This window comes from Perissodus microlepis, chromosome 8 (genome assembly GCF_051167445.1).
Source record: "Perissodus microlepis isolate ML-2025 ecotype Zambia chromosome 8, ASM5116744v1, whole genome shotgun sequence".
NCBI classification, from domain to species: domain Eukaryota; kingdom Metazoa; phylum Chordata; class Actinopteri; order Cichliformes; family Cichlidae; genus Perissodus; species Perissodus microlepis.
This window is the reverse complement of record NC_140468.1, coordinates 9,233,479-9,254,513: the sequence shown is the minus strand read 5'-3', so window position 1 is coordinate 9,254,513 and position 21,035 is coordinate 9,233,479. Positions and strand designations below refer to the sequence as shown.

The 21,035-nt window shown below is 39.8% G+C and overlaps 2 protein-coding genes across 4 annotated transcripts; one reads left to right on the top strand and one right to left on the bottom strand.

Moving 5' to 3' along the window:
• Positions 1-2,816: 2,816 nt before the first annotated feature.
• On the bottom strand, positions 2,817-16,937 carry sfxn2 (sideroflexin 2). Of its 3 annotated transcripts, none has more exons than XM_084937352.1 (13): positions 16,764-16,937; positions 15,432-15,491; positions 11,452-11,702; positions 10,511-10,681; positions 10,317-10,415; positions 9,535-9,610; positions 9,133-9,218; positions 7,109-7,169; positions 6,958-7,024; positions 6,809-6,858; positions 6,680-6,729; positions 6,546-6,593; positions 2,817-3,560 (listed from the first exon to the last, which is right to left on the bottom strand). In XM_084937352.1, exons 3-13 carry the CDS (start codon positions 11,604-11,606, stop codon positions 3,461-3,463), a joined length of 963 nt encoding a protein of 320 aa, XP_084793478.1. In that variant the 5' UTR covers positions 11,607-11,702; positions 15,432-15,491; positions 16,764-16,937; the 3' UTR covers positions 2,817-3,460. The 3 variants fall into 3 exon arrangements, with proteins under 3 accessions (XP_084793478.1, XP_084793477.1, XP_084793479.1); XM_084937351.1 differs by lacking the exon at positions 16,764-16,937 and adding an exon at positions 15,655-16,724; XM_084937353.1 differs by lacking the exon at positions 16,764-16,937 and adding an exon at positions 15,693-16,724.
• Positions 16,256-20,065, top strand: arl3b (ADP ribosylation factor like GTPase 3b). The gene is made up of 6 exons (XM_084938616.1): positions 16,256-16,447; positions 16,935-17,078; positions 17,170-17,286; positions 17,381-17,431; positions 18,687-18,872; positions 18,973-20,065. The coding sequence occupies exons 1-6, from the start codon at positions 16,256-16,258 to the stop codon at positions 19,018-19,020; spliced, it is 738 nt and encodes a 245-aa protein (XP_084794742.1). The 3' UTR covers positions 19,021-20,065.
• Positions 20,066-21,035: the final 970 nt, after the last annotated feature.

Here is a 21,035-nt window from a genome sequence, read left to right as displayed (position 1 = left end):
TTAAAGAGGGTCCCAAAGGAAATTTGAAAAATATTGCCCCTGCGCCCTCATAATACACGGTATTGGTTGAAAAGTGGGCCTGCACTCGAGTGTAAAGCTGAAAAATTGTTGCAACAAGTATTTAGACAAAAAGAAAATAATATAAAATCATTAAACTTATATTACTGGATACAAGGTTGAGATAGTTCACACAAACTAATCTAAAAATCTAAAAGTGACATGGAAAAAAAGGTTTTACTTAAGTAGAGCTTATCAATTCCAAAAAGATTAAAAAAAGTTTGGGTGCTGTGGAAAATATGTATAATCTCACAAACTCATATTTTATGCACATAGGATTACAGAAAACATATCAAATGTCTCATGGAAAGTAGTAGCTCATTTTGATTCCGTTGGCAGTTGCCAATAAAAGGCTTAAAAACTAAGTGGGATTAAGAGGAAACTGTTGGAGGAATGCTTTGCAACTAATTAGGGTTGTTGGCAACAGGTCTATAACATGACTGGGTATTTAAAAAAAAAAAAAAAAAGCTTTACAGAGAGTTTCTCAGAATTAGAGGTGGACTGTTCTTCAAAAAACAAAATGTGGAGCACGTTCAGAATAATGCTCCTCAGTGTAAAATTGTGAAGACTTTAAATATCTCCTGATCTGAAGTACAAAATATCATTCAGATTCAGAAAATCCGGAGAAATCACTGTGCGCATCAGACGAGGCTAAAAATCAGTATTGGATGCCTGTAATGTTCAAGTCTATATGCAACAATAAATTAAAAACAGGGATGATTCTGTCATGCAAATCACTGCATGGGCTCAGGAACAGATGCAGGTTGGAGTCCTCACAAAGCTCATTTTAAATGGACTAAAGTGAAGTAGAAAACTGTTAATATTATTTCTGGTTTGTTAATAATGCTCAGTTCAAAAACCTGCATCTCTGATGGTATGGGGGTGCATTAGTGCCCATGGAACTGGCATCTTACACATCTGGAAAGGCATCATCAGTGCTGAAAGGCTTATACAGATTTAAGAGTAACATATCCAGATGTCTGTTCCAGGGAAAGCTTTCCATCTTTCAGTATGACAATGCTAAAATGCATACTGCAGCCATAACAACAGCACAACTTCATAGTAGAAGAGTCAGAGAGCTGAACTTTACTGTCTCATTTTAAACGTGTGATATGTTTTCTTTGTTCTGTTGCGAATAAAATATGGACTTATGAGTTTTTACAAACGGTATTTTGTTTTTATTTACATTTTACTGAGCGTCCCAAATTTTTGTAATAATAATTTTTGTAATAATTTTACTCTTTAGTCACAAAGATAATTTTAGTCTTTGTGATTTTCAAACACAAACTAAACTGAAACAAATACACTGATTCTGTAAACTAAGGAGCTATGGAGGAGTCAGGCATGAGAAAAGGGGAAAACCACAGAGAAGATTCATGGATGTAGTGAAGGACGTGCACAGTGTTACAGATGAGCGACAGGGTGAGATGGAGGCTTACGATCCACTGCAGTGACACCTAAAGGGAGCAGCCGCAAGAAGAAGAAGTCTGTTTGTGTATCTTTGCACTCCTCGATCCTCTCTTTGCTTTCCCACCAACTCAATCGGCTCCCTTCCCTGAGGCCCAAATCTACACCCTCTTTCTCCCCACTTTCAATTTGCCTGCCAAATTAAGTGCTTTAAACCAGCTGTTTTAAACCAGCTAGTCTTAAGTGAAAGTGGATTATTAAGCCTTCCTTAAATAAAACACGTAAAGGTGCAGAATCTGTTTTTCGTCTGATATGGAGGAAAAGCCGCAGGCTCACAGAAAGAAGTCCCAAGTGATTATTTCAGGACTGTCACAATGGAGCTGTTAATGTTTGATTTTTAATGTTACAGAGCAAGACAGTCAAAAGAGAGCAAAAAACGATTTTGAGATGTGGGAGCATTTTGGAAGTTTTACTATAAGTGCCTGAATGAAAATGAAGTGAAACAGGTAGATATTCAAAAAAGGGATGGACATGGCCTTAGCTCGATGTGACAGCAGTCACTGCAGATGCTGAAGTGTGAGGATTGGTGCTTTTCTATTCAGCTGCCCAACTCTTTATTTATCAGCGCCCCATTGCCATTTGTGTTCAAGAGAAAATGCAAATGATACCTGAAAGATGAGATTATTTTGTAATTTTAGAGCCAAAATTATATATAAAAAAGGGGTCCTTTAGAGCTGTAGAAACTTGGGTGATAAATGGTTAATTAAGAGAGCTTGTAGACTCCATCAGAGGGGGAATGTGTAAAGGCCTGACTGGGATTGGCTCTGTCAGAGGTCTCGCACTTTTTCCATGTTAAATTCAGAATTACATTATATTAGTCTCACATATAAAATCTTAAATTTGGGCCAGTCATATGTTAAAGACCCCATAGTACCTTATTATCCTAACAAAGCACTTCACTGTCAGATTGCAGGGTAAAAGCAGAATGGGAGGCAGAGCCTTCAGCTATGAGGCTTTTGTACTATGGCACAAACTCCCAGGTTGGATTTGGGAAAGACTTTTAGTTCTGTGGGTTCAGCCCACTGCAGGACGTCTTTTCTTTCATGTAGCTGCAGAAGAACATTTTTTATTAAAGCAGCACTGATACTGCTGAGACATGCAGTGAGTTCTGGCATTCACATGACTCACATAAATGTATCACAGAAGCCACTGAGTTTGCTGTTTTTCCTCACATGCTCCGGGTGCAGCTGAAGTCATGACTAACTTTCTCCATAAAGTTTGTTAAAGTTTGAGCATCTTCCACACGATGAACGATCACTGGATTAAATAAACACCACTGTGAGGAGATGTGCTTCAATTGTGTGTGGTTTTATTCCAGCTTACAGAGGTCAGAGTTGACACGGCGAAGGGATCCAGCTGTCAAACATCTCAGATAAATCACAGAGACAGATCACACATTTACCTCTTTTCTGGCAGAAGAGGGCAGCAGCCTCCACTGAACAACCTCACTAGACTTGACTCATGCATAGAGGAACCTTTTCTCTTTTTTTAAGGTTTCACAGTTAAGCCATTAATGCCTTCAGTGTTGCTTCTCTCCTACCACTTTGTAAAAAGGCACAGACTGTAAGAAGGTTTGGGAGACCCCATTTTCGAACATTGAGACAGAAACAATGGAAGCAGCTACAGGAGAGCCACACTCCGACAAAAAAGCGAACAGATTTATTCTGACGTGCTGTTCCTGAGAGTAGATCATTTGGGTTCTCAGCAGGAATCCAGACTGTTGTGATTAGAGTAAGAATTAAGTGACAGCATTGATCAAAAGTCCCACAGCAAACATCCAAAGACAAGCACCAGTTTGAAAATGTAATGAAGAAAAAAAAAAGGAACAAAGAAGCATTTCATTGTGACTAATAATCACAGACTTAGGTCACGATATCGAAACACATGAATTGAGTCTTGTGCGTCGAATAGAAAACGCTAATCAACCCTCTTGACCTCAGAGGCCTTTGTTGAAGTAGACGTGTCGTATGCTGTCCCCATATTGAGACCTGATGGAGTCTCTCAGCTCAGGCTCCAGCTTTGAAACAGCCATAGAGCTGCAGGAGGAGGAAGAGAGGACAGAAAGGAAAAGAGGAGCACAGTCAAAGGTTTGTTTGCATATCAAGGCAAAACAAAGTGTTGTAGTCAATGCTAATGAAAGTGTAGAGGACAAAACACATTTTTGTCAGTAAAACAAATAATAAAATCTACTCGGGTAATTAGGAAAGCAAATTATTATTTGACATGTACTTAATATTCATTGTTATAATGTTGTTATTACAGCTCTTCAAGGCCTCAGTAAAGAGTTATAAATGAGTTTTACAACACAGGATGCAAAATATATTTTAAAATGAGCAACATATTGAGGTTAAAAAGTTGCACTATTCTACTGTAAGTTTATAAAATCTTGGCAGGTTTTATTAAAGATAACTAGACATGTGCCAGTCTTTAGCACCGTGTGTGAACACTTTACTTGCTGAACCTTAAGGACGAAAGAACAGGCAATTTTAGGTTTATTCTCTCGCTGAATCGTTCGAGTTCTGGCTTAATCTCAATATAAAGAAAAGTGAGTCTTATCCCCCCAAAATGTTTAAAATAAGAACTGCATTTTACTTTTTTTTCTTTAGTGTAAACTTACATTAAACATGGACAACATTTCATATAGACAGCAGTGTGCATGCTTTTACTCATGCAAAAGCTTAAAAAGAGAGTGAACGTAAAGGTAGAAGCCAGTTTATGAGCTAAGGCCCAGTTTAACATGACTGTGAACCGTGCACAGCTGCTCCAGTAGAAAATATAGAATTGGTCAAGTAGAGAATAGATACTCTTTAAAGTTGAAATACTTCCAATGGGGGAAAAAAACATGCTCTCCAAACTGAAAATCCATGAGAAAGTTTTGTGTTTTTACCCTAAACACCAGCTAAACCATAAGTCACAGTGAACATCTGGAAAGCAGTTGTTAAGCGTCTTCATTCCACGCTCGCTGGTGCTGCGTTTTAATTCCACTCACCTCACTGACATTTCATTTTTTAGCTTTGCCTTCAGAGAACAATGAGTTATGGACTACTGATCTGATTGTAGACCATTAGAAGCACCTGTTAACCGCACATCATCAATCATTTTTTTCTCTTATAAGCATTTCATATTTTTACGAAACAAGAGCAGCGGAGAGAGATGAGAATTAAACAAAGGGAACGGCATGTGGTATGCATCCTCACCATTTTACTATCGGGTCACTCCCAAACCTTAAATTTAAGGCGGTAAGTCCAGACCTGGGCTGCACAATCAGACTAAACCAACATTTAAATCAATGATCATAAGTTCCCAAGCAGGCTTACATTATAATTTATATTTATAATTTGCTGGTAAGATGGAAATAAACTTGTAAAAATATGATTTGCCACATTTTATCTGAGTCTTTCAAAACAAACTAACATACAGATAAGCTGCATCCTTATTTGAAAATCTAACTTCAGTTGAAACTGTTTCCCAAAAGTTAATTTTCTCTGTGAGTTTTAAACTGGATCTGAAGACTGAGATGATGAAATATGTCTGAGCGAGCTTGAGCGAACAACACGTTTGAAAGCTGATTAGAGGCCAAGACACTGCAGCAGGATTTATTGTAACTCCAGGAATTCCAGCATCGCAAATTAATCCACCAGCTGCACTAACACGAACATCTTTTATCGGACCAAAGCCACAAGACTTGAAAACCTGAGCTTTCTGCTTTGGATTTTTAAAATCTAGTCGATTAGTGTGGACTAGTTTCTGTAGCAGAAGCTGATTGTGTGAAACAGCTACAACTTAACTTAGATACAGGTCTTGATAACCTGCTTCCTCCTATAGAGAAGGTTCTACAAAAACTCTTATATTTATGATTTATTCCTAAGTTTTATCACACAGCTCACTGTTTTACTTTGATTTTTGTCAATTCAAACATATGTGAGAGAGAGCATACCATCTGAAGCTGAAGACAACGTGTCTTAAAGTGTTTTAAGGGCTATTCTGAGGCAACTCTAATGAACTCTTTTGATTACAAATACTATATTTCTATAGTACGGAAACCAACTCCACTCCTCCCTTCATCTAGAACTTCTCTGAACACTTTTCTGATGAGTTGAAGATCAAAAATTTGAGTTGAGCTTCAAAAACAGAACCAACCAATGAGCAACTGCGCTGTAATCCTCCATCTTTTATATACAGTCAATGTTTATTTAAACAAAGGACTTTCTTTTTCCCTATTAATGTAATTGTGTGCAGTCCTATGAAAACTAAATACACCCTTACTGTTTCCACAGAAATTAAGAGAGTACGTAACAGCCAGGAGCAGCTAATCGTCAGCAGGTGTGGGAACCTCTATAAAAACAGAGGTTTTGGCAGTTTGCTGTTCTGGAACATTTGCCACAGTCCCAGCAAATTCATCCCAAAGTCAGTTTGTGCTCAAACAATCTGCAAAAAACCCAAGAGCTACATCACTGACTCTGCAGGCCTCAGTACAAAGAAAAAAGACTGAACATGAAGGGCTTGTTTCTAAAGGTTGCCAGGAGAAAGCCCTTTCTCTCCAAAAGGAACGTGACAGCACAGCTTACTGTGAGCACGGCGGTGGAAGGCTGATGATGTGGGTTTATTTTGGAGCCCCATGAGCTCTACATCTTGTAGTCATTAAGTTAACCGTGAATGCCTCTGTATACCGAAGTATCCTCAAGTCAAATGTGAGGTTTGAGGCTAAAGCTTGGCTGAAACTCTGTCACGTCACAGGACAACGATCTTAAGCGCAACAGGCGGATAAAGAAAAGAATTGAGGTGTTGCAATGGCCCAAAGTCCAGACCTCAACCTCATTTAAGAGAATAAATGAATGCTCGCAAACTTCAACAAACTGTAAAGAAGAGTGGGTCAAAATTCCTCCACAATGACCACCAAAGCCCAGAGAAAATGTACATAAATACGCATGTCAAGAAACCAGGCTGACTAAAGCTAATTATTTCTTGATGCTCCTTAAAGTCCACAAACTTGTGTGAAAGTAAAGAAACAGTTTCATTACCATCTCTGAGGGAACAGGGAGCAGGCAGCCGGCACCATGAAGATCAAACTTTGGGAAAAAAGGACAAAAGTTACCACTGAAATACTCCAGAGGACATTATAGTACACCTGACCCTGTAAACTCTCTGTACTTACAACCCTCCCACCAGCATCACTTGAATTGGTCCATGGAGAAATGTGATTCTCTGTAAAAAGCGAGAAAAGCACAATGAGGACAAATGCACACATTTAGCAGGAGAACGGTAATGAAGACGAACATCTTACCTGCATGAACTTGTATTTTTCCAGCCTTTGCATGATGATGGGGAGGACAACTGACAAAAGGAGAAGAACAAGAACATTACGTGAAGAAGAGAGAGAGGATTTATCATATCTTCATGACATAACTTTCTCTTAAACACTTCTTTGCATACTCATTCCTGGTGCGGCCATGGTAACCCGAGAAATGACCACCTGAGCGATGCCTTTTACTGCTGCTTTCTGCAAACAGAAAAAATGGAGACAATTTAAGAAAAAATAAACACATTACAAAGTGCCTTAAAGTGCCTTAAAGTGTGTCCGGACCGTAGAGTGGCCCAGTTTGTTGCCATTTTCATCTGTGACGGCGATGCCATTCAGAATTTCCCTAAAAAAACAGAGAAAATGAAGATGAAAAGACTAAAAACAAAGAAAAAGGAAACTGAACATGAAGTGTTTCTCTTAGAGATAAGAGGGGAATGTGTTTATTGTGTTGTTTTACTCATTTATTTTGGATTTATTTTATAGCTTTATTGTTTTATGTCTTGCTCTGTACTTTAACAATATACAGTATCAAGTACTGCACAGTTCACAGTAAACACTCTTTTATTAGGTAGCTATTCTGACTTCACTTCATCTTAAACCTTCAATACTGAAAACAAAAAAAACCAAAAAGAAGTGTAATAATCTGTAACGAGAGAGGATCTGTACTAAAGGCCCCAGACCCTTCCCTGTGTCTCATTCACCTTCAGTCTCTCCCCACTTTCTTAATAAATGCCCCAAAGCACCAAAATTAAGCTTTATAAGGATGAAAAGTGCTCTCTCCAAATCACGAATGTCACAAGCATCAAACTGGAGAACAAAATTGTGAAAATGAGCCAGCTCCTGTTTGTCTACCCGTGGAATGCAACGATCTCTGCTGAGATTTCCAGAAAAAAAAACTAAACAAAAAACATTAAGAGTGTGTAGAGTAACATTAAAAGTATAGATTTCTTGTTTTTGCAAACACAGAAACTTATAAGCAGCTCAGAGATTACACAGATGCACACAGAAATCAAGGTAAGCTAGTTAAAGATGTTAACTAATATCTTGAACTACGACTGCTGCGTCTGTTGTACCAACTCTATACAAACACATACAGAAGTCCTAACCATCCCACTTTAGCAAGTAAATATGCCAACTTTAAATAATTAGTGCAACTGGTTTGGCAGGTATTTAATTATTGCATAATGGCCATTCAAAGTAAAAGTTAAAAATAAGCTTTAAGGAGGCGTGGTGTTCCGAGAAACAAACACATTTACTGAAGTTAAAGCTGGAATTTTCTTTGCGTTTACGAGCCTTAATTAATCCTAAAAACTCAAAATCTCTGAAATTTAAACCACAAATTTATGGAGAAAAAGCCAAATCTGCTTTGAATTTAATTTAACAAATGATATGACTTCACTTTGTGAGGGTGGATCATCAAACTGCAGGCAGACGGTAAACAATGACAGCACACAGTAAATGACACCATCGGTACGCTGAAAAATCTTTCTTCTGATAATCTGGTGATTCAAAGTTCAAATAACAAGTATTTCCTTATTGCTTTAGTTCCGGCACAAATAATTATTTAATTACACAATGGCTATAACATCTGCTAGTTGTTACTTTAAACCCTATTTTTCTTCTACTTTTTTTTTAATCTGTGTCATTAGTGTCAAGGCTTTCTACTAAATCTGTTCTTTCCTTCTTATTTTAACTTCAATGGCCCAAATATGCCGTGATATAAAACAAAAGGGTGGAGACAGCTACATTTCTGACTTCCCAGGGACCCTTGGTAGATAAAAAAGGTCTACCAAACTGAATAAATATAGTCGTGCTGGAAGCATGGACATGTGAACCAAATTTAATGAGATTCAGTGAAATAGTTGTTGAGATCACTGAGATAATTAGGATTCTGGTTGAGTATTGGTGCACTTAACCTTCCATCAAGAAGATGTTGAAATATAAAGTAGAAGTTTGTTTGAAAACCATGCTGGTGGAGCTAAAGGAAAACACGCAAAGACCGAAGGAACCATGAACATCTGTGCAAAATTTCACGGCAAATCATCCAATAGCTGTTGAAATATTTCAGCATGTACCAACTGACCTACATTACCATCCCCTGAGCCATAGCTAAAAGAGATTTACACATCACGCCACTATTTTAAGATCAGTAATTCTGCAGAACACCTTCTCTCAGGATCTAACACAGCAAACACTGCTCTGTGGTTGAGTATCCTCAGGAAGCCTGCCCTTACAGAGTCGCTGTGGTTTCAGCAGACATGGCCAAAAAAACCCTGCAGTTCGAAGAAAAATGCAGGAGGACTCACTGCTGCCTCATCATGGGAATGTTAACACAGTTGGCAGCTGCCACAGCTACAAAAGGGACCCAGCGAGCCACGAGAGGAGGAGCTTTCTGTGGGAAAAAGCAGAGAAAAGTCATCATGAATATCATTGTAATACCTGTAAAGATCTGTGCAGCTGTGACTGGGTTAAAGGGACATTTTCAGCTTTTGCTCCTGTTGGTTTTTGTTCACCAACAGCAACAGGATATATAAGACAGAAACCAAGAAAAAGCATAACAGATGTGACCCAAACTATTATTTATAAGTTGGTTTGGCCATAATTTTAAACATAGGGCATAAAAGTGATCGCATCCAGATAAGTTTGACGACAAAACACTTCTTAAAAACAGTCAGCGCTGTATGAGTTCCTGCGTGCAGCATTTGTACCTTTGTGTAGAGGTTCAGTCCGACCGCTGTTGCTAAAGCTGTGCTGGTCGCTGTAACGTAGGCTACTCCAATCTGTCTGAGAGACACAACAAAGGCATCGAACAGCAGCTGCTATTAGAAAACTGTTTTGTTTTTTTTTAAATGTTTACATAAATAGGCATATAAAATAGCCAGCATTCAGTATGTGGAGCTCTCACACGTTTTGTTTTGCATCCAGATAAAATTAAGGTGTGTTTAAATGCACCCATGTTTACATTTATTCAAATACTGCAAGTGTGCATTTGGTTAAGCTTCCACTACATGCCATTTTTATGATACACTGTGAAAGGAATCATTTCCTGTTTTGTGCTACAGGTGAGAAAGGATAACTCTAGAAAATATCTCCCATAATTGTCCAAAGTTCATGTGTGAAAACTGCTTTACAGGTGCATGGCATGATATCCACCAGTACACACCATGCACCTGATGGCTGGATATGAAGAAAGCGACCTGTAAATCAATCCAAGAAGACAGGATCAAATCAGTTTGTTGTGCAGACCACTTTGGAAGGAAGTTTGAAACAATTATTACCGATAAGGTAAAAGTATCTGACGAGAAGTCTTCCCCCGTGGTAACCTAGTTACCATGGGGGAATGGAAAGTGGCAGTGAAACTTGCTACTGCTCTTTTTACCTCTACTGATGCCCTCAAAAATTTCTAGTTGCCTGCTGATGCTGTGAGAGTTCACTGCATTCTTATCTGGAGGATGTGAAATGACAAACTTAAAGTCTTAAGAGCGCTTACTTGGGAGTGATGGGGGAGGCAGCGTTGCGGTTGGTGTAGTTGACTAAAGCGTTGAAGGACTGATTTACCCACTGCCAGAACACCACAGCAGGAACTGTCCTAGAAACAGACATGAATTATGAAACCTGTAGAACTTCCTCTGCAAGAAAGTAGGATGTGGTAAAATGCAGCTCTGCCTGTTCGCTCTTCTCTACCTGTAGAACTGCAGCATGAAGCCGGTGATGGCCATGCCTCCGGGTACCTGGAATGACATGCGGCCGATGAGGTTCATGCGGTCTCCTGTGTCTGGGTGAAAAGCTGAGTCGTAGAGCTTCTTAGCGTAGTAGAGCTGCTCTGCTGTGGTGCCGGGAGGGATGGATCCCGCTCTGCAAAGCAGCAAAAAAACAAAAACACACTCAATGACGCTGGCGGAGCTTTTCATAACTACAACACAGATTCATAATAAAATCTGCAGAAGCACGGTTACATCACAGAGAACAGGGTATGAAGCAAAACGTTGAAGGTAAAATGGGAATTTCTACGATTTTGTCACAGACATGACAGGTGGTTTCCTTCTTTACTTAAACTACTCTTCTGCCGTAAGTTTTGTGTTCTGCATGTGAAATGCAGTTCTTATTTGATTGCAGAATGCTCTTTTTTTTCAGGGTGAGTATTAGGACTGTCCTACTGTGGCTGTCTACGGGAGGGGGGTTCAGGGTTTCTGTGGTTGCAGCCAGAGCTGTGTGCCTGAGATGACCACTCTTACTTGTACTTATCATACAGAGGAGCTAAAACTATCTGAAGCAGTCTGCACACAAGTTCACAACACAAGAATATCAAGTTTAAGGTTATATTTTCTTTCTCCAGAGTTTTGTTTCTTTAACAATGGAGTGAAACTCTTTTTGTGAAGGTGTCCTGGGCCATCATAGGCAGCATTAACCCAGGATGGTTTCCAATAGAGGGGGAAACCAGAGCTCCTAAAAGGAAACCCACTGGGAGAACATGCAAACTGCAAACAATCTTTCCATTTCCAGGTTTGAACCTAGGATAGAGCAAGCCAATGAGCCACTGTGCCCTGAATGTCTTTTATCAAAGGAAACTTGAGGACGGTCACATGACACGAGACATTTTAGAGTTTGTGCATTCATTTTCTCACCTGCAGCTTTCTACTAAAGCTTTGGCCTCATCTAATCGCGAGTCAGGCAGGAGCGCTGTTCGGCAGTCGGTGATGTTGAAGAAATGTTTTAGTCTCCCCATGAACGTAGACTGATCCCATCGTGGTGCGTCGATGTCAAACGAGCTCAGAGCCATTGCGTCTGTTAAAATCCAGGTGCAGATTAATGTATCAAAAAGCCTCGCAGCTTGTGTTCGCTCTGCGGGATGTCACTCAGCAACTGCAGTCAGATCCTGAGGAAAAGAGGAAGAAAGACATTATTACAGGACAATCAAAGAGTTGGTGAATAGTTAATGCATGCTCTTGTCCTCCTTTGAGCTGATATAACATTAACAGATTTTTGTTTTTTTAGCTCAGCGGCTAAGAGACACTAGTTTTCTCTACCTTTGAACTCAACATCCCACATGCAAAGGTGTATGTTTATAAAGCTGAGACACAACACAAAACTTATTTGGATAATTAACATCCAAACAGTCTCTTCGGTTTCCCTAATCTAAGAATTTCATAACACTCCCTTGGGTTTGAAAATAGATGTATCCATAACAAATCTGAAAAGCTGTGAGCTTTAGTTTAGTTTCTAGTACCAGTCCAACGCTTCATTCCATTGTGGTTCTGGATGTAAGGAGTCCATGCGAACACGTAATCACCCTTTTAGCCTTTCTGCTTCCATAATGAAGGATTGACTGGACTCATGGGGTCACTTAATTAAATTTGCGAGAGCTTTGACAGTGATGTCAGTGTCTACAGCACCAAACCTACAACAGCAGAGTGAACCCAGACAGCTGTTTGTTATATCAGCGTACATGCTGAATTTGATGCTCATGACGGTGATGTTTAAGAGGAGAAAACTGAGCAAATGTGCAGGATACAAAAACAGCTATTTTAATATTATTGATTGATTCATTGATAAGTCTTACCAGCCATCATTTCTTACAACAAATGAAGCAGATCACACATCTGGAGTTAATTCAAAGCCTTGAGTTTGTATTTGATAGCTTTTAACTGTAATTTTAAATATAAGGTCCAAAGGAATGCAAGTGCAAGTGAGAGAGACTTCATTAGACTAAAAGAAATAAATAAATAAATAAACCCATCCGAGAGACAGCAAAAACTTCAGGAGTGGCCAAATCAAGAATCTGGTATATTTATAAGAAGGAATGAGACGGCCAGCTCAGCAACACCAAAAGGCCTGAAGACGTCAAAGTCTACCTAGATCACCTTGAAGGTGCAAGCCACTGATTACACTGGTCTAGAAGTCCAGAATAGACTGTGCCATAAAGCATCTAAAAGAGCCTGCATAGTTATGAAAAAAATAATTAAAAAACTGAAAATACTAATCAAGATAGACGAGAATGATGGGAAGAGAAAAGTATGAAGAAGAAGAGAAACGGCTCATGATCTGAAGTGTAAATGGTGGAAGATATGTTATGGCATGGACATGTATGGTTGCCAGTGCAACTGGGTCACTGGTGTTTATTGATGACGTGACTGCTGATAGAAGTAGCAGGATGAACTCTGAAGCATGCAAGGGTATTTACTCTCTGCTCGGATTCAGCCAAATTATTGGAACGGGCTTGCAAATAGATAATCACCCAAAGAACTGCAACAACATTCCTTTGCCTTGAGTTTCTCAAAGCAAAGAAATGAGATATTCTTTAACAGCTTTACCAGAGCAGGCTTTTCATTTATTGAACCAGAAAGGTACAAAGACCCAGAAAAGATCCTTGAATTCAAGCTGAAAGTCTGCACTTCAGTCACAGCTAAACTACTAAAATTGTATCTTTATCCAACAAATTACTGACCTGACAGTATAAAATGCTTTAAGTGCAAAGAATAAAACCTGTGATATAAATGTGGTTTGTATTGTACAAAGGGATTTCAGAGCTCAGCAACTTGCCTTCCTCATAAAATTATGGTGGTTATAGCCACAAAAGTAACATATTTAAATACTTTGCTCCACATCTCCTAGAGGAAACGGTGCCCATGTTGGCATTAAACACTGGTAAACATACTAACTTTCGTCTGTTCAGCATCATTCCTCCAACCCCTGCTGCGATATCGTTGCTCTGACTATCCTGTAGCTTTGCAGATCAGGCTCTCTAAAGTTAGGCTGTTGGAAACATCTGCTCTTGGGTTTAAACCAAACACAAACTGCCTAAAAACCCTCAAAGCCCAAACGTCTACTAGAAATCATCAACCACCTCCTGTTAATGGGTCCTCGAGTAGTGATTTTGAGTTTTTTGCAACTGCACCATTGTGCTCGCTTTGAAGCAACCGGGGGATCCAAAACGTGCTGACTACAGCTCCACCTATCCACAGTTAATCTCCATTAGGCACTTACTGTAAGTTTTAGGTAAGTTTTGAAACAGGTGAAATGTAAGGGCGAGGAGAAGAGGATATCAGCGGTCTCTGAAGGTTCAGCCTGGTTGGAACTGGATTATTTCTGAAGCTGTTTGTTTACAAAATAGGTCAAAGGTCTGTGGAACATGGTCGAGAATAAGTCAACGTAGATCCTATTACCAGGACATATAAATAATAATATTAAAGAACATATATAGGACTGCATCTGAAAAAAATTATTACACCTTCATAACTCTTTACTTTGTTTGATTAAAGATTCAGTTTACAGTTAATTTAAAACACAGAGAACAACAAATCTTCACATTTAAAAGCTAAAACTAGAAAAGACTGAACTTTTTTTCATGACAAATTATTAAACACTTAAAAAAAAGGTGATGAGGACAAAAAGCCTTAGCAGCAGAGCACGTATCCCGAAACTCTTGATGTAGTGTTTTGTTCACAAAAATGCAGCTTTAACTACATTTTTAAACAACTTATCAAGCCTTTATCAAATATTTCCACCTGAACCAAAGCAAATAATGAAACTGTCACCTGTAGTGAAGGTCAGCAGGGTGCTAATCAATTTGGCCACGGTCACGAAGAACATGATTGATTTGTTCATTGATAAATCAATAGGGAGGCTGATTGATTATAATGTGAATAATAATAATAATAATAAATAATAATTTATATAGCGCTTTTCGGGGCCCTCAAAGCGCTGTACAATTCCACTATTCATTCACTCTCACATTCACACACTGGTGGAGGCAAGCTACAGTTGTAGCCACAGCTGCCCTGGGGAAGACTGACAGAAGCGAGGCTGCCATATCGCGCCATCGGCCCCTCTGGCCATCACCAGTAGGCGGTAGGTGAAGTGTCTTGCCCAAGGACACAACGACCGAGACTGTCCGAGCCGGGGCTCGAACCGGCAACCTTCCAGTTACAAGACGAACTGCCAACTCTTTGAGCCACGAATAAGACACAACATTGCAAGAAGACCTAAATGTTTGCTGCAGGGCAACAGCACAGCACAGATCCCATAAATTATTGATAGGAGGAGCAGTTACTTGGGTAAAACTGCAAGTATTGCACTTTAGTAATGCTCAATTACAAGTTCAACTCCCATAGATAAATCACTAAAAGTACTAAACGAAGCTAAATAATCCCTGACAGATATGATTATGTAATAAAATGATAATAAGCCATGTTTTGCTGTAAAGCAACATTTCACTGCTGTAGCTGGCTAAGACGAGGCTTGGTTAAAGTGGACCAACTATTGAAACAAATGAAGAGCAAATTGCGAAATATTCACATATAAGGGGCTGGAACTGTGTGGGGGTTTTTTTTGTTGTTGTTTTTTTTGTATATTTTGAATGAAAAATCAGTGATTATTAGTGAAGTAGTAGAGTCAACTGATCGATCAACCAATGATTACTATTTCTTCATCCATATGGTGGAGTAAACGAAATAAGAGATGTAACGTGCAGAGTACTGCAGTACAGGTAGTTACTACTGCTGACTAGCAGAAGGTTGCCAAACTGGATCTGTAGGCCAGAGCCCTAGTAACAGCTGGATAAGTAGTAGCACGTGGCTGCTAATGGTTGAAATGTTAAATTACTTACATGCAGTTTGTGGAGAAGAGAAATGTGGGGAGACCTGTGTGAAGACAACCGACCAGAGTGCTGTGAAAAGAGTGAAAACATGTCAGTTGGGGCTCACTGACTGATGCAACTCAGTCCTCGCGTTACCAGCTGGGTCTGACGGGGGGGGGGACCCCCAGCAAAGCACGAGCCAAAACACCGACACACCGGCTGCTAACACCGCCCTTTGAAACCGAAAATATACCTGTGTATACACCTCCAACGGACCAGCAGAACACGAACCTGCCAGGTGGTCAGCTCAACTCCAGTGCAGGCATAGTAAAAGAAAAAAAATGCGCACGTGGCAGGTTGTCCTCCAATCAAAGGCTGGAACAGATGGGGCAGATCCTTGCGTTTAAACCGGTGGAAATCGAACCTGATATTTGGCTGAAGACTAAAATTAAATCAGAAACTGGGGGAGCGGTTCTAGATGTTGAATCAACCCCCTCCAGTTTACAGCTACTGTTAGTAGCTAGCTAATTACTTCGGTGACATTATATCCGGTTTGTTTTGGTAAAAAGTAGTAAAAATTTATGTCCGTTGACTTATTTTAACATTATGGACAAGAAGAGTGCACAAAATGAGATTTCAAAGTGTACTGTCTAAAGACAATTAAACATTTAGCAGGTAGCTAACTAAACTCGTCCACCTTAGTTTTGGGTTTAGCGATGCCTTCATGGTACTTTGTTTAAAACAAAATGTAAATAAGGAACACCCGTTTACCCTGGTCTGCTGCGATAATGACCACTTACTAACGAGCCGCTACAAGAACGAATAACACAGGGAAATAAATGTTAATGAACAGAATGTATACACTTCGATTACAAAAGAAAAGCATATCCCCTCAAAACAGTATCAGAGTCGGCATTTTTTTTTACCCATTTAAAAAAAAGTTTCATGAATGCAACACGACGCGGAATCTGTGCGTATCTCTGCGTCTGACGTCACTCCCCTTAGTAACCCTCGGCGGCGTCTCCAGGAGAGAAGGCAACAAGATGGTGAGTTTTAATTTATCGCAAACATTTAGCGCATAACCTAACACAAACTTCCTCGAGTGCTCATACTTCTACACCTTATCGTCCATTTTTAGTTATATCAATTGTAATAAATTCCGTCACCACCAGGTTGACAAAGAAAAAAAATCGACTGCCTTGTTGCTTCGTTCAGTTATCAGGGGAGATTAGCTTAGCACGTTAGCTGTGTTTAGCTCCCATTTGCGTGCCGTTATCTAGCCCTGCCTGGGAAACAAATTAGCCGTAAGGATCAAGAAAGTCAAAGCACAAGATCTGACTTGCTGCTCAGAGGATCTGTTACCGTTAGACGAGTGCTTGTACATCATCAAAATCCATAGAGGGTGCTAGAAATGGCCTGTTGGTGGATGGAAAGAAGAGATGTGTTTTTGCAATGGTGGTTAGCTGCAGCAGTGCTCCCCCTGTCCCCCCGGAACAGTAACACCACGCTGCTGTTTTTAACTGCTTGTTGTAGGGATTGCTGTCCATCCTGCGCAAGCTAAAGAGCACACCAGACCAGGAGGTGAGGATACTGCTGCTGGGTCTGGACAACGGTGGGAAGACCACACTCCTTAAACAGTTGGCATCTGAGGACATCAGCCACATCACGCCCACGCAGGTAAGACACAAAGGATGTTTGTATACAAAGCGTGGTCGTGGAACTTTCATGCGTTTCACCTCCTCTTACTTATTTTATCTTCTTCCTGCAGGGATTCAACATTAAGAGCGTGCAGTCTCAGGGGTTTAAACTAAATGTCTGGGACATTGGAGGCCAGAGGAAGATCAGGCCGTACTGGAGGAACTACTTTGAAAACACAGATGTTCTGGTGAGGAGATGATGCACCAAATGAAGCAATATGACCTTAATTGCAGTAACATGCAACTCTTTCACACACTAACAAAGAAAACTTTTTGTTTCAGATTTATGTCATTGACAGCGCTGACAGAAAGAGGTTTGAGGAAACGGGTCAGGTATGTAAATGTGTATAAGGGTTTTGGCTCCTCACCAAAGAAGTTTCAGTTTCCTACCAAATGAACAGTGATAAAAAAAAAAAAAGAATTGGACTATATATAGTTATAAGTGAATTATAAGTACTTAGGGTTATTCCATTTCAGATCTTTGTAGGTCTTCTGCTCAACTTTGTACCATTCTTCGTAACAGAAATGAAAAATAAAACCAAGTTTTGGAGTTTCCAGATGGTTCTCTAATTATGACTGAAAAAAATAGTTAAATATATGCATATTTAAAATTTTTGAACCTTCCTTTACCTACCGTTTTGAGAAGTACTGCCCTGGATGAGTCTTATAATTCAACTTTAATTTTTAATGTACTAAGAGGTGTTAAAAAAACAATGTTAAAAATGTCAAAAAGGATTCTACATGCTTTATTTTACAGTATTGTGAAACTCAACTCTATACCAACTCTATAGTAAATGTCACTAGTTGTCGTTCACATTTTTTTACTGGTGTGTGTTCAGATATGGGACTTTGCACGACTGTTTGAATTTTGTTTTTAATATTTTAATTACCCAGTACTCAGACATTTTTGTCTGTCCCAGATTATACATACTGATTCATTTTATGGCAAGAAAGCCAATTATTTTATTTATTTTTTATTAAACAGCTGATTATTTCCCCCAAATCATTTGTAAATGATACCAAACCAATCCTAAAACTTTTAACCATTTAGTTTATTTTTACAAAAGGGTCAAAATTAATAAGCAAGAAATACATATTATTTATATTTTTTAATAATTACAGAAGCTGAGGATATAGTGTTTAAGGTGTTAGGCTATATAATATATATTTTATGTTAGAAATAGAGAAAACATGGATAATTCCATGTTTTGCTTCTGAGTTTAAATGTGGCTAATGCGTTCACCTTACACACGAAAAATACTGGTTTGATTCCGGGAGGAGACCCAAACCAGCCTCAGGATGTACAAGCTAGTGCAAGCCCCAAGCCCAGATAAATTGAAAGGTTGTGTCAGGAAGGCCATAAGGCATAAAATCATAAAATCTGACCAAAATCAAATATCAACTATATCCATGTGGCAAACTCCTGGGAAATAAAGTAGCAGCTTAAAGGTCTTCTTCTTCTTCTTAAGGATCTGAACCCTAGAGCTGTTTTACATTACAGTATAGTTGAAGTCCCTTCTGGTTGTGTAAGTGTGTGTCTGTCATGATGTGTAGCTGACAGATGTGTGTGTCTGTGTGTGCGCTGCAGGAGCTGGCTGAGCTGCTAGATGAGGAGAAGCTGAGCGGTGTTCCTGTGCTGATCTTTGCAAACAAACAGGACCTCCTGACCGCCGCCCCAGCCTCCGAGATCGCAGAGGGTCTCAATCTGCACACCATCCGGGATCGCATGTGGCAGATCCAGTCCTGCTCCGCCCTCACTGGCGAGGGGATTCAGGTGAGAAGATGAACTGTGCGTCACCTTTGTTGCATTTAAAAAATATACATATATCTATATTTTCCTTCTCACCCCACTGCTTCCCCTAAATTTAATACAGGAGGGCATGAACTGGGTCTGCAAGAGCGTCAACTCTAAGAAAAAATAGCTTTGCTTGTAGTCTTCTACTAATCAGGAGGACCAGCAGCAGCAACAGCAGCAGCACACACGCATACACTGACACACATTGCACCCTCCTGAGCCTTAGTACAAGGGATATACCTGTGAATGTACACACACTACTAATCCAACATGGACTTGGAGTTTTTAACCCCTCTGCATTCCCGCATCTCTGATGTTTACTAATCTCAGCACATCTTCCTGTGCTGGCCTCTACAACGAGGAGGGGCGTTTGCCTTCAAAAGGGAACCCAAACCAGCATATCGACCCCTTCCACCCCTCCGCCGTCCACCCACGTCACCATCTCTGTCCAACCGCAGCCACCCATGCGCAGCCTGTCACAGCCTCAAACATTCCCATTAAACTGCTGTCTTTCACTGGAATTCCAACATGTTCTTTAAGCTCTTTCACACGCTGTCCTGGAAACCACCCCCCCTCCCTCCATCTCACTCCTATGTCATGACAGTTTTTGTTGTTTTTGGTTCTTCTTCATTCCACAAAAGGCTGTAACGCGCTTTTCCTGCTATGGCTCTGTTCGAAGTGACGTATATTTTTGTAATTGTCTTATTTATGGTGAAGTAGAATGTAGAGCGCTTTTAAACAACAGCTCATGCGGCGTGTGTGTGCGCGCGCGCGCGTGTGTGTGTGTGTGTGTGTGTGTGTGTGTGTGATTTCAAGGATGTTTGAGAAACAGTCCAACTCTCCCCACTACAGATAAAATAATACTCCACATGTTAATATGTAAAAAGGAGGCTGAAATTAAATGGTTAAGGACATTTTTCGATCAACTGTAAATAGCTCAGCTCTGTGTTCATATGTTACGTTATGCACATGTTATAGAGTATTTGTTACCCTGCTGTAGTCTATAATGTTTGCATATCTAATGTATGCTAGCAGATCTGTAACAGAGGAATAGGTACTGTATGTCCCAGTGCATTTCTATGTGCAGGTAATTCGCTCCTTTTGATATTCTTGAATGTAATCTGTTCAGAGCTGAAGATACTGTATGTGAATAAAAACACGAGAAAAATGTTTCACAAGTCTTATATTTATTTAGTTTCTGGATGCAGTAACATACTTGGATACTGAAGACTTGGTCACATAAGCAGGTGGAGTCGTGTGCTTAATGACAACAACCACCCTCTGTGGAGAGGCCGCTGTGGGAGCTGATGGGTGGGGCGCAGAGCATTGTTTTCACTATCAAAATGTGGATTTGATCTAGCAGTACGATACCCTACTTGTATGGAACTGCAGCACACATTTGTCCCTCTTGTGTGCTGGTATAAGCCTGCGTCACACAAGATTATTATACAGTGAGATAATAGGTGTGGAAAAAGCAAAGATTTTAGTTAACCAAAATAGAAATAATAGACTTTTATGGGGGGGGGGGGGGGAGTGTTCACTGGGACAGTGTGCATGAGTGTGAGTCAACTGCCTTCATTTAGTGTTTGTGTTGAGTCATGACAATATAAAATCAAACAAATCTGTAAAAAGGCCTCCAGAACCTTTCAGAATGAGCTGATTGTTTCATATTAAGTAAGTTTAGCACATTTAATGACCCATGCAAAATTTTACCTTTCTTCTGGGATTTCCTTCTGAACTACCAGCCCTTGAATTATATAGGCATTGCTATAAGTGTTCTGCTTTTCGAGTTGCGTTATGTCTTCTAGCATATTTGAGCTGTCCTAATTTTTTAAATACAAAAGATATCCACATGAAATTTCCAGGGCTGAAAGACACATTTACTGAAAAACAGCAACCAAACCAGTTTTACACGTTCCCCATGTGTCACGATCTCATTTTTGTTCTATGGGGAAACTTGAGCATCAGTATCATGGGATATATGACAGCTTCAATAGCAAAACTGGACCACTTTAATGTCTAGGATGTAGAGTAATAGAAAGAAGCTCTGGCACCCAGGATGTTTTCTCTGTTTTCTGTTAATTCACTGGAAAAGTTCAAAAAGTATATATTGGGTAAACTTGCAGGGGTTATATCACCATG